At 51.6% G+C, this 14,189-nt stretch overlaps 1 protein-coding gene across 1 annotated transcript in view; it reads left to right on the top strand.

The window, feature by feature from the left end:
• Positions 1 to 14,189, top strand: part of LOC126995062 (protein SpAN-like) — a 59,679-nt gene that overhangs the window by 20,941 nt on the left and 24,549 nt on the right. The window contains exons 4-5 of the mRNA XM_050854355.1: positions 9,079 to 9,282; positions 9,405 to 9,531. Of these exons, the coding sequence (XP_050710312.1) occupies positions 9,079 to 9,282; positions 9,405 to 9,531 (331 nt within the window). The remainder of the gene's footprint in view (positions 1 to 9,078; positions 9,283 to 9,404; positions 9,532 to 14,189) is intronic.

Here is a 14,189-nt window from a genome sequence, read left to right as displayed (position 1 = left end):
CTGCATCTCATCACCGCCGTGCCTCTAGTGTTTGGGACCCTGCGTCTCATCACCGCCGTGCCCCTAGTGTTTGGGACCCTGCGTCTCATCACCGCCATGCCCCTAGTGTTTGGGCCCTGCGTCTCATCACCGCCGGGCCCCTCGTGTTTGGGACCCTGCATCTCGTCACCGCCGTGCCCCTAGTGTTTGGAACCCTGCGTCACATCACCGCCGTGCCTCTAGTATTTGGGACCCTACGTCTCATCACCGCCGTGCCCCTTGTGTTTGGGACCCTGCGTCTCATCACCGACGTGCCCCTAGTGTGGGCGACCCTACGTCGCTTCACCGCCACGCCCCTCGCGTGGGCGACCTTGCGTCTCATCACCGCCGCGCCCCAAATGTGGGCGACCCAGCGTCTCTTCACAGCCGTGCCTCTAGTGTGGGCAACCCTGCATCTCATCACCGCCGTGCCCCTAGTATTTGTGACCCTGTGTCTCATCACCGCTGTGCCCCTAGAGTTTGGGACCCTGCATCTCATCACCGCCGTGCCCCTAGTATTTGGGACCCTGCATCTCATCACCGCCGTGCCCCAAGTATTTGGGACCCTGCATCTCATCCCCGCCGTGGCCCAAGTATTTGGGACCCTGCGTCTCATCACCGCCGTGCCCCTAGTATTTGGGACCCTGCATCTCATCACCGCCGTGACCCTAGTGTTTGGGACCCTGCATCTCATCACCGCCGTGCCCCTAGTGTCTCGGACCCTGCATCTCATCACCGCCGTGCCCCTAGTATTTGAGACCCTGCATCTCATCACCGCCGTGCCCCTAGTGTTTGGGACCCTAGATCTCATCACCGCCGTGCCCCTAGTATTTGGGACCCTGCGTCTCATCACCGCCATGCCTCTAGTGTGGGCGACCCTGCATCTCATCACCGCCATGCCTCTAGTGTGGGCGAACCTGCGTCTCATCACCGCAGTGCCTCTAGTGTGGGCGACCCTGCATCTCATCACCGCCGTGCCCCTAGTGTTTGGAACCCTGCATCTCATTACCGCCGTGCCCCTAGTATTTGGGACCTTGCGTCTCATCACCTCCGTGCCCCTAGTGTTTGGGGCCCTTCGTCTCATCACTGCCGTGGCCCTAGTGTTTGGGACCCTGCGTCTCATCACCGCCGTGCCCCTAGTGTTTGGGACCTTGCGTCTCTTCACCGCCGTACCCCTAGTGTTTGGGATCCTGCGTCACATCGCCGCCGTGCCCCTAGTGTTTGGGACTCTGCGTCTCATCACTGCCGTGCCCCTAGTGTTTGGGACCCTGCGTCTCATCACCGCCGTGCCACTATTGTTTGGAACCCTGCGTCCCTTCACCGCCGTACCCCAAGCGTTTGGGACCCTGCGTCACATCACCGCCGTGCCCCTAATGTTTGGAACTCTGCATCTCATCACCGCCGTGCCTCTAGTGTTTGGGACCCTGCGTCTCATCACCGCCGTGCCCCTAGTGTTTGGGACCCTGCGTCTCATCACCGCCATGCCCCTAGTGTTTGGGCCCTGCGTCTCATCACCGCCGGGCCCCTCGTGTTTGGGACCCTGCATCTCATCACCGCCGTGCCCCTAGTGTTTGGAACCCTGCGTCACATCACCGCCGTGCCTCTAGTATTTGGGACCCTACGTCTCATCACCGCCGTGCCCCTTGTGTTTGGGACCCTGCGTCTCATCACCGACGTGCCCCTAGTGTTTGGGACCCTGCGTCTCATCACCGCCGTGCCCCTAGTGTTTGGGACCCTGCATCTCATCACCGCTGTGCCCCTAGTGTTTGGGACCATGTGTCTCATCACCGCCGTGCCCCTAGTGTTTGGGACCCTGCGTCTCATCACAGCCGTGCTCCTAGTGTTTGAGACCCTGCGTCACATCACCGTCGTGCCCGTAGTGTTTGGGATCCTGCGTCTCTTCACCGCCGTGCCCCTAGTGTTTGGGACCCTGCGTCATATCACCGCCGTGCCCCTAGTGTTTGGAACCCTGCGTCACATCACCGCCGTGCTCCTAGTGTTTGGGACCCTGCGTCACATCACCGCCGTGCCCCTAGTGTTTGGGACCCTGTGTCTCATCACCGCCGTGCCCCTAGTGCTTGGGACCCTGCGTCTCATCACCGCCGTGCCTCTAGTGTTTGGGACCCTGCGTCACATCACCGCCGTGCCCCTAGTGTTTGGGACCCTGCGTCACATCACCGCCGTGCCCCTAGTGTTTGGGACCCTGCGTCATATCACCGCCGTGCCCCAAGTGTTTGGGACCCTGCGTCTCATCACCGCCGTGCCCCTAGTGTTTGGGACCCTGCGTCACATCACCGCCGTGCCCCTAGTGTTTGGGACCCTGCGTCTCTTCACCGCCGTACCCCTAGTGTTTGGGACCCTGCATGTCATCACCGCCGTGCCCCTAGTGTTTCGGACCCTGCATCTCATCACCGCCGTGCCCCTAGTATTTGAGACCCTGCATGTCATCACCGCCGTGGCCCTAGTGTTTGGGACCCTGCATCTCATCACCACCGTGCCCCTAGTGTTTGGGACCCTGCGTCTCATCACCGCCATGCCTCTAGTGTGGGCGACCCTGCGTCTCATCACCGCCGTGCCCCTAGTGTGGGCGACCCTGCGTCTCATCACTGCCGTGCCTCTAGTGTGGGCGACCCCGCATCTCATCACCGCCGTGCCCCTAGTGTTTGGGACCCTGCATCTCATCACCGCCGTGTCCCTAGTATTTGGGACCCTGCATCTCATCACCGCCGTGCCCCTAGTGTTTGGGGCCCTGCGTCTCATCACCGCCGTACCCCTAATGTTTGGGACCCTGCGTCTCATCACCGCCGTGCCCCTAGTGTTTGGGACCCTGCGTCTCTTCACCGCCGTACCCCTAGTGTTTGGGACCCTGCGTCACATCGCCGCCGTGCCCCTAGTGTTTGGGACTCTGCGTCTCATCACCGCCGTGCCTCTAGTGTTTGGGACCCTGCGTCTCATCACCGCCGTGTCCCTAGTGTTTGGGACCCTGCGTCTCATCACCGCCGTGCCCCTAGTGTTTGGGACCCTGCGTCTCATCACCGCCGTGCCCCTAGTGTTTGGGACCCTGCATCTCATCACTGCCGTGCCCCTATTGTTTGGGACCCTGCGTCACATCACCGCCGTGCCCCTAGTATTTGGGACCCTGCATCTCATCACCGTTGTCCCCCAGGTATTTAGGACCCTGCATCTCATCACTGCCGTGCCCCTAGTGTTTGGGACCCTGCATTTCATCACTGCCGTGCCCCTATTGTTTGGGACCCTGCGTCACATCACCGCCGTGCCCCTAGTATTTAGGACCCTGCATCTCATCACCGCCGTCCTCCAGGTATTTAGGACCCTGCGTCTCATCACCGCCGTGCCCCTAGTGTTTGGGACCCTGCATCTCATCACCGCCGTGCCCCTAGTGTTTCGGACCCTGCATCTCATCACCGCCGTGCCCCTAGTATTTGAGACTAGGACTAGGAATGTCCCTAACGTATACTCTTGTAATTTATTCTAATATAACCTAGCAGCCGCCGCAGCGGGTCTGTTGACGAGTGTCGGGCGCGTAATTGAATGGTCACTGTAGTGGAACCACCCCACCCCCCACCGCCGCCGCCCCAATCTGTATAATTGAGCAACTCTTGGGAAATGTCATGTTTCATAAAAACATATGGTACAATACTGACGGTTAACCCGTCCACTTCTTGTAAGTTGATGGTAGATCATTGTTACCGAGTAGTTTGGGGTACAAAATGAAACTGATTTGTGACAGCTGTCATATGACCCGGGAGTGACCTAACGATTGCTACGTATCACCCTGGCCTCCATTTTACTTAAACTATGAGTACACGCGTTGAACAATATCTGGTTGGTTTCTGACACGTGACAAGCTTCATGCGACCGCTATTCGCAAAACGCACATATGTCACACGCCCGGGTCACTATATTTACTCGATTTTGGGATGGGAATCGGTCCTTTTGTCTAACTACATGCATACCAATAAAGAGGTTGAGGTTAAATAGTCAGTCAACACTTACTGAGAGGTGAAGTGCAATGATATTTTGAGTGAGAGTGGGAGTCTGGTCCATCCATCATGGCAGCGTGTTGAAAGCTGGCCAGAAACAATGCCTACGTGGCGCTGCCTGCGCAATATAACCCGCGTAGTAATACATTCTGAATATAATTGTTTAAAATTATTAAATACAAATACTTGCGCCATTATTTGCTTTAATATGGAGAAGAAAATAACGTAGAACTCGTAAAGACCGTTTTATGTCCGAAATCGTAATGATCCATCCGCGTACTGACTTGGGAACTAGTTTGTATGGTGTACTGCAAGGCAGGTAGGAGGCTCAGTCTGTGCATAGAGGCGCTCATGAAACAATAACAATGGACTTAGAAAATCCAAGCCACCCAACTTTATAATTAACGAAGCTTGTCCCCCTGACCCCTCCCCAAGGTAAAACATATATGAAAATGCATTATAATAACAATTATTTCACGTGCTAATTTACTACGAATATTGGTTTGGAGTGGTGCTTCCTTAGATTAACCGGCAGTATGAATATAGGGAAAACACACACACACACACACACACACACACACACACACACACACTGACACACACACACACACACACACACACACACACACACACACACACACACACACACACACACACACACACACACACACACACACACACACACACACAGGCGGTGGCCGAACTGGTAGCGTACTGGGCCCACATTCACCGCGTGATGGACGACGCGTCGAATCCACGCTACCACCTCGGATTTTTCAGTCACCGCCGAGTGGCTTAAAACTACCCACATGCTGTCCTGAAGACCACCCATCAACCCGGACTCTAGAGGAAGCCGTCCAAGCGAATCAAGAACGAGTTCCGGGGGGCAGCATGAGCCAATACAAGATGGCGCCACTATAAACACTCGCCTGCGCCAGAACGGGCTGGGCCGACCATCAGGCCCCACCGCGAAGACTTGGGCCGACCATCAGGCCCCACCGGGAAGAAGCCTACCGGCGCAAGAGGCTGCAACGTAAAACACACACACACACACACACACACACACACACTTATCCCATTGCGCTTGTTACCTTTAACAGTTGGTAATTGAAGTGTTGGTATTGCATCAGGGTTGAGTCTCTTGAGGCGCTGCGGCTGTGACATGTGCAGTAGCTCGTGCTGAAGACTCCTCTCGTATGCATCTGCTGCAAAATGTGTGCTGCAAACGCGAGCCTGAGAGCACACTTCTTCTTGTGTTCCCTGGCACAGGCGTATCCAGTTCCTCTTAAGTGTTTCATTCTTCGGTACTGTATGGAAACTTACACTGTTTCCCACTGCAACTCGTTTGAATCTGTATTTGCACTTGTCTACAGAACATATGCGGGCACATTTCACACGCTCCAAATCTTGTCCCAGACGCACACTCACGCTACATAGAAAACGGAGCGAGTAAGAGAAACGAACCGTGGCTCGCCCAGGAGCAAACTGACTGCGCTGAGAGGCCTGGACCGTGGATTCATCCTCTCATTGTTGTCACGGAATAGCTCCCCCCCCCCCCTCCCGCTGGGAGGCGAAGAGGCGAAATGAGTTGACCTGCTTTGAATCGGATTGGATCAAGACCCTTCTCCATCCGAAATTGGGCTCTCATTCAGCCACTAACCTCTTATTTCATTAATAAGAGTAGTGATGAGCAGGCTTTCTTTTCTTTGAATTATTTTTTGCCCATTGATATGCTTCCTTTAATATGAGAAAACCATTCCCTATCTTTCTTAATACGGTATATTAACGAGATATGGAAAATTAATGCGCTTCTATGAAACACGTAATGATAACATCAAGAAGATGAGGTGGTTCTGGACGCGAGGACAACGTGTTTTTGCTGTGTGGAAGGCGTTGGGCGCATGCCTTAGGAGGCCAACATATTACAATGGGTCTTGAATCAATGATTGAGGTTTCCAGCCTCGAACACAACAGCGGAGGCGTTGGCTCTCTCGGCGAACTGGACGGGCTGATTCAGTAACTAGAGTGATTATTCAGGGTTTTCTCAACTGTTCTGGCAATGTAAAGAAAAAGGTTGGTGCATATGCTATAGCTGCGCGTGGCTGCAGTGCTCACCTCTGAACCTGTGCTAGGTAAGAACCAGTTAGCGTGGTGTGTGCACGGGTCAATGCAAGATCCGGGATTGCCACAGTTTACCTTCCTCTGGTTTTCCCAGGTTCCCATTTATCGACAAGCCCGAAAGGGTGGACGAGCCGGTGGGCTAGCTGCACGCCGCCTCCTGGGCCGGAACTCAAACCAAGGCCCTTGGGTGGTAGCACGGCACGCTGACCCTGCTCCACGGAGGCGCATGCTAATAATGAAAAGAGGAAAAAAAATGAAAAAAGATCAAACTAAAATAATCATGACGAAAGTTTGTTCAACTGAATATCAAACCGAGATTAAGAATATAAGCGTTGATGGACCTGGAGACTCAAAATGACGCAGCCTTACTGGAGTAACAGGGCCGAAACCAAGAAGCGTTAGGAACGTTGTCTACTGAGTCAGCAATCAATCTCGCCAAATCGGCATCCAAGAAACGAAAGCATGACGTTACGAGAGGGGCTGATAGCAACAGCTTCTGAGTTAGACCGCCCTCTCAACAGCGGCATCCAAAAAGGCGAGTTATGACGTTACAACGGTGGTCCAGTGCCAGCCGCTTCTGAGGTGTTAACTCTGACACCTATATCATATTTTCATGATAGGGGTTATAATCTTAATAATATGATAAATGCTTATTAAAATATTGAGATATACGCTCTGGGAGAGGTATGAAAAATTATATCAAATGTTTAAAACGAAACCTATACAACTCGCCCATGCACTAGATGGCCGGGTCGCATAAATTTTAAGTATCTTAGGGTGAGTGCATAGCTCCCTTGGAGGAAGAATACAGGGAAAGTCCCTCAGTGAATCGCTCTTCACCGTGAGGTCAAGCAAGGGGGCAGAGCTTAGCCGGTGCACGGAGCCAGCCAAGTAGCTACTCCCAAACACTGGATTTCTCGCTGGCAGATCGTAGGCAAAAATGAGTTTGTTTGCCTTATTTCTTTAACATAATAATGTTTTTAGTTATTCAGCTACCTATATATCATGTGGTGGTGATGATGGTGATGGTGAAGATGGAGGCGGTGTTTGTTACTGCAGAAGGGGGAGTGGTTTTAATTAAAAGGAGAGGTACGAAAAAAAAAAATATCCGGGAGTTACTGACAGGAAAAAGGTTGACCCATGGCTCCTCCCCCAATCTCTCTCTCTCTCTCTCTCTCTCTAACGTACACAAATGCAACACCCCTTTATTTCCACTTCTTTCTTTATCTCGTTCCTCCTCCTCCTCCCTATTCTTTCTTTATCTTCCTTATCATCTACTTCTTCGTCCTCCCTTCCTTAGTTGTTACCAGCGCCACCATCACCACCATAACTAAATATCTCCCTCCCCTCGTCTTCTTTTTTAACCCTCAATAATTTGCCACTCCGAATCCTGTGTGTGAACGAGAATGGGGAAGATGCGGGCAGAATTTGATGAGGGCGAGTGACAGATAACATGCCTATACGAGATGAACCCTTACTTCCTTGATTCAGTGGTATAGTTAGTTACCCACAGTACTACACCTCGGGTTTAGAGAATTGCCCATTGTGGTAATAGTAGTAGTAATAGTAGTAGTAGTAGTAGTAGTAGTAGTAGTAGTAGTAGTAGTAGTAGTAGTAGTAGTAGTAGTAGTAGTAGTAGTAGTAGTAGTAGTAGTAGTAGTAGTAGTAGTAATAGTAGAGGTAGTAATAATAATAACTGTAGTAGTAGTAGTAGTAGTAGTAGTAGTAGTAGTAGTAGTAGTAGTAGTAGTAGTAGTAGTAGTAGTAGTAGTAGTAGTAGTAGTAGTAGTAGTAGTAGTAGTAGTAGTAGTAGTAGTAGTAGTAGTAGTAGTAGTAGTATAGTAGTAGTAGTAGTAGTAGTAGTAGTAGTAGTAGTAGTAGTAGTAGTAGTAGTAGTAGTAGTAGTAGTAAAAGTAGCAGCAGCAGTAGAAGTAGTAATAGTAGTAGTTTAATTTTTACAGTGAAGGCAGCAGCTCAAGGGCAAAAATATATGATAACAAATAAAGCCCGCTAAGCACTGCTCATATGAAAGAGAGTAGTGAAGACTGGTCATAAGAGAGGTCAGCTTCGGGTGGAGAGGTGTGTTGATACTCCTCTCTTGAAAGAGGTCAACTCGCAGGTAGGAGGAAAAATGTACAGACGTAGCAAGGCTGTTCCAGAGTTTACCAGTGAAAGGGATGAAAAAATGAAGATGCTGGTAACTCTTATATAAGGGATTTGGATAGTATAAGGACAGTATAAGGCCCCCTCGGGAGGGAGGGAAGCATACAGTTAGCAAATTCACAAGAGCAGTCAGCATGAAAATATCGGTAGAAAATATAAAGAGATGCAACATGGCGACGAAATTTAAGAGGAAGGAGTCTGTAAGTGAAAGGAGCTGAGTTGATGAGACGAAGAGCCTTAGACTCCACTCTGTCCACGAGGCCTGTGTGTGGGGGGATCCCTCACACAGTAGTAATAGTAGTTTTAGTAGTAGTAGTAGTAGTAGTAGTAGTAGTAGTAGCAGTAACAGTAATGGTGGTTATGGTAGTAGTAGTAGTAGTAGTAGTAGTAGTAGTAGTAGTAGTAGTAGTAGTAGTAGTAGTAGTAGTAGTAATAGTAGCAGTAGTAGTAGTTGTTGTTGTTGTTGTTATTGTTGTTTTTGCTATTGTTGTTTTATTGATCTTGTTTTATTGATTTTGTTGTTTTTGTAAGAATATGAGTAGTTGTAGTAGCAGTACCAGTAGTGGTAGTAGAAGTAGTAGTAGTAGTAGTAGTACCAGTAACAGTAATGGTGGTTATGGTAGTAGTAGTAGTAGTAGTAGTAGTAGTAGTAGTAGTATTTTAGCAATGGTAGAATGAGTAATAGGAGCAGCAAGCGTTGCAACAGTCGTGTAGTTATTTAGTTGCCAGTGAACTGACAAAGTCTAACATCGTTCTCCTCGACGCGGGTCAGCTCGGCACCGTCGCCCATGAGATCGGACACGCCATTGGGTTCGTGCACGAGCAGAGTCACCCCGACCGTGACGACTATGTGGTCATCAATTATGGCAACATCCAAACTGGCAAGGAAAACAACTTCAATAAGTACAGCACGTCATTGATCAACACCTATGGCATACCATACGACTACTCATCCGTCATGCACTACGGTTCTACAGTGAGGAACTTTGCATGAGTATGGTTTTCTTCTTATCTTGATGACTATACGCTCCCTTATTGTAAAACGTCTCGTCGTCTCTAACTCCCCGAAGCAGACTCTCCCATTGACACATCTTTCAGGGTTTCAGCAACAACGGCAGGTCGACCATCGCCACCCTATATCCCTTGGCGCAGGAGCTCATCGGCCAGCGCACGGGACTCTCTCACAGGGACATACTATTGGCCAACACCATGTACGGCTGCATCGGTGAGTATGATATATGAGTAAAGAAATGCGTGTCAGTGTAAGGAATAAACGATGACACTATATTGTAAGGAAGTTACGGCACATATACAGTATTATATAGCCAGTTTCATTTACCCAGATTTAGCTATGCTGTGGTATATGGTCACCGTTCTTCCTTTAAACCCATCAACAGTGGTGTCCCGCAGGACTTTGCTTCATCTCCCATTATCTATCAGTTCATAAAGCTGAAGAAGCTGTCACCTTCTTCAACACTAAACATCCTCGGTCTATCCTTAACTCAAAATCTCAACTGGAAACTTCACATCTCCTCTCTCGCTAAATCAGCTTCCTCGAGGTTGGGCGTTCTATATCGTCTCCGCCAGTTCTTCTCCCCCGCGCAGTTGCTATCCATATACAGGGGCCTTGTTCGCCCTCGTATGGAGTATGCATCTCACGTGTGGGGGGGCTTCACTCACACAGCTTTTCTGGACGGAGTGGAGTCTAAGGCTCTTCGTCTCATCAGCTCTCCTCCTCCTAAAGAATTTTTTAGCTATGTAAATAATAAAAAAGTCACTTACTTGTGGTATCGGACCGCTTGCTAATGAAAATGGTAACCACACGAACGGTGAAAATGAAATGGCTACAGTCCTAAATAACTTTTTCGCATCCGTATTTACCGACGAAGATTGTTTATCACCTCAACCGCCGGAGGTTAGAAGGACCGAAAAGATGTTAAGTGGCGTGCTCATCGTAGAAAGTGACATTTTACGCACAGTTGAAAAAATTAAAGTAAGCAAAGCTCCTGGTCCAGACAAAATTACCCCTAGGGTCTTAAAAGAAATCAAACATCAAATTTGTAAACCGCTCTCCATCATATTCAATAAATCTTTAACAGCTGGAAAAGTTCCGTCGGATTGGAAACTTGCAAATGTCACACCAATTTTCAAAAAGGGGGACAAGTCTCATCCAGGAAACTATCGACCAATTAGCCTGACATCGATTGTTTGTAAGTTAATGGAGACTATCATTCGCGACAATATGGTGAAATTCTTCGAAGAAAATAATATAATAAATAATTCGCAACATGGCTTCCGTAGTAAACGTTCGTGTTTGACTAACTTACTTGATTTTTTTAATTATATTTTTGAGGTGTTTGATGAAAGCAGATCAGTAGATATCATATTTCTGGATTTTCAAAAGGCATTTGATAAGGTCCCCCACCAACGATTGCTCAGCAAACTACTGGCGCACGGTATCTCGGGTAACATTCACAATTGGCTTGCGGACTGGCTCTCTGAGCGGAAACAAAGAGTAGTTCTAAACGGTGTTACATCTAACTGGCTCGATGTCAGAAGCGGCGTACCTCAAGGATCAGGGCTTGGCCCCATGCTCTTCTTAATTTATGTTAATGATATCGATGGCGGGCTCACTTGCAAAGTATCAAAATATGCTGATGACACAAAAATTGCTAGTAAAGTAACTGCGACACTCGACGAAGAAGCTTTACAATCAGATCTAGATCGACTTGCACGTTGGGCCAATCAATGGCAAATGAAATTTAACGTTGACAAATGTAAAGTGTTGCACATCGGAAAAAATAACAATCGCGTTCGGTACGTAATGAATGGCCAACAACTTTCTGCAGTAAGTAAATAAAAGGATCTTGGAATCATTATATCAAACGATTTAAAGCCTGGTCAGCATTGTTCAGAGGTAGTTAAAACTGCAAACAAATTGGTTGGCTTCATCGGACGAGTCTTTAATAATAAATCGGAAAAAGTAATATTAAAACTGTATAATTCGTTGGTTCGACCCCGTCTAGAGTACTGTCTAGAGTACTGTCTAGAGTAGAGTACAGTTTTGGTCTCCCTATTACAGAAAAGACATAGAAAAGTTGGAACGGGTTCAGCGAAGAGTAACAAAGATGATTCCTAGGTTGAGAAATTTATCATATTGTTACGCCAAGGCTTAGCTTAGTTTAAATTGTAATTGGCGCCACGTGACGTAATGAGGGTTCCCTGCGGCCCCGTTGAGGGGGCGGGCTGGAGAGGGACGCCATGCGGCGAGGAAGAGTGGAGACGGAGAGAAGACAAAGGACGCGCTCGCCTGTGCTCTGTGCCTTAGGACTTAATCGCCTGTGATTTGTGCCTTGACTGCCTCCCCCTTGGACTATAAGGATTGTACAACGTGCTATTGCTTAGTAAACCCCAAGAAAGTCCGCCCTGTATTTAATTGTGCCTCGCTGTGTGCTCTGCGAGTGTGTCCGCCGGAGTGTCTTTGTGTGTCTGCTGTCCGCCTCGTGGGAGCACTGTGTTTTCCATAGCGAGCCCAGTTTAAGTAATTGGGAGAGCACCTGTCTGCCTGTGTGAGGGGTAGACAAGTGGAGCATAACAGTGGTGTCAGGAGCGGGGTGGAAATTGTGCTGTGAGTGGACGGGCAGACAAAGAGTGACGCCTCGGGCACAATGGAGCTCGGCGAGCACGGTGCGGCTGGCGGAGCGAGTGGTGGGGGTAGTGGTGACCTTGAGGCTGATGAAGACGCTAAGCCTGGCCAGCTGGAGTTAATTGCCTCAATGTTGGCTGGCTTGAGGCAAGAAATAACGCTTCAAGGTCAAAAGCAGGCACAGCAGGCCGAGCGCTCCGAGGCACAGGCCAGCAGGCTTGAGGAGCAGGCCCGTGAGCAGGCCGAGCGCTCCGAGGCACAGGCCAGCAGGCTTGAGGAGCAGGCCCGTGAGCAGGCCGAGCGCTCCGAGGCACAGGCCAGCAGGCTTGAGGAGGCACTACAAGCAAGCTTGGCTTCTGTGCGGCAGGAGGCACGGCAGTATACCGATCAGGCCTGTGAGGAGGTCCGGGGTGAGCTACAGAGGGGCCTAGAGGCACTGAGAGGTGAGGTGCGGGAGGTAAGGTTTGAGGCGAGGCAGGCTGCCGTGTGTGCTGCCCCAGAGGAAGTGCAGAGTGAGCCTTTGTGTGATTGGGGGCAGTGTCAAGCCTCGCTGAGGCCACGCAGTGCATTCTCTGAGCCTCCGGGCCTGGCGTGTCCGGCCGGGGGTCACGGTCGGGGTTCAGCGGCTGGCGTGGGCTGCGGCGGGGCGCGAGCGGCGGCCCCGCCACTGTTGCCAAACAGCCCGCCACCCTCGCCTCCTCACCTAAACCCTACCCTGCCTCCTTTCTTGCCCCGAGTGCCTGCCTTCTACCCTGCTCGTTCGTTTCCTTCCCACGACCACCGCAGGCGTAAGCCGGCTGAGTATGACGGCAAGGTAGCTTGGGAGGCCTACGTTGCTCAGTTCGTCATGCTCGCAACAGCTCAAGGGTGGACTGAGGAAGAAAAGGCGCTGCAGCTGGCAACGGCGCGGGGCCCGGCACTCGAGATTCTCAGCCACCTTCCAGCCACCAAGCAAGCTTCTTTTACCAGCCTGTCGGAAGCCTTGCAGCGCCGCTTTGGGCACAGTCACCAGGCTGAGGTGTACAGGGCTCAGCTGAAGAAGAGGGCGAGGCAGAAGGGCGAGACGCTGTCACAACTGGCGCAAGATGTGGAGGCCCTTGTGAGGCGGGCTTATCCGGCTGCTGGTGAAGACATGACGACCGTCCTCGCCCGTGACGCCTTCGTAGATGCTCTGCAGGACCACCAGCTGCAGATCTACGTAAAGCAAGCCCACCCTGGTGACCTGCAGGTGGCTTTGGCGAGGGCCATGGAGTTCGAGGCGTTTCAAGACGTCAAGCCGCCTCGCTGACTACGCCAAGCCTCGGAACGACGTGCGAGGCCGGAAGGCGAAGTTCGAGCGTAAGGCGGCGTCGAGGGAGACGAGCCCCGAGTTTGGTGGCCGTTGCTGGGGCTGCGGTGAGAAGGGCCACAGACGCGACCGGTGTCCGAGGGGGCGAAAGACGCGTTCCCTCGACCGGCCGAAGTCTGGGGGCTTCCAGACTTGCTGCAAGGACTGCGGCAAGTCTGATCACCGCTCCAGCGCCTGCCCCAAGCCGAAGCAAGTGGCGCAGGCGGGAAACAGCAGCGGGCTGGACAAGGGGGCGACTACCCAGCCTGCCAAGGTCGACACGCCCCCACTTGTGTAAGATGCCGCCATACCACTAGTTCGGTGCAGGTGGAGGGCAACGTAGACGGTAAGTCTTGCCGCCTGACAGTCGACACCGGGGCTGAAAAGACCCTGGTGCGCCCCGAGTTGCTGGACGCTGAGCGGCTCCCAGACGCCCCGCAGAGATTGTGCGGCGTGACGGGGCATTGCGTGGCACTCCAGGGGCCTGTAGTGGCTCGTGTCGGCGTGGGCGGCGCAGAAGAGCGGCTGCCAGTGTACGCCGCCGACCTGGATGAAGAGGGCTTGCTCGGTTTTGACTACCTGGTGCAGACTGGCGCATGTATCGACTTTGGACGGAAGCGGATGAGGGTGCACGGACAAGAGGTGCCCTGGCTTCCGGAAGTCGGTTGTGCCGAGGTAGTGACGGCCGAGCGACTGCACCTTGCCCCCAGGACGGAGCGACGAGTCCAGTGTCGACTGTCGAGGGTGATGCACGACGCGGAAGGCATAGTAGAACCCTCAGAAAACCTGCACCTGACTGACGGTGTGGCAGTCGGGAGGAGCCTCGTGGGAGCGGGGGAGGAGTTAGTGACAGTACTCGTTGCTAACTTCTCTGACGAGGCTCGGCGACTACCCGCTGGTGCCAGACTAG

This window comes from Eriocheir sinensis, unplaced genomic scaffold (assembly GCF_024679095.1).
Source record: "Eriocheir sinensis breed Jianghai 21 unplaced genomic scaffold, ASM2467909v1 Scaffold972, whole genome shotgun sequence".
Taxonomy (NCBI): Eukaryota; Metazoa; Arthropoda; class Malacostraca; order Decapoda; family Varunidae; genus Eriocheir; species Eriocheir sinensis.
This window is presented reverse-complemented; position numbering and strand designations above follow the sequence as displayed.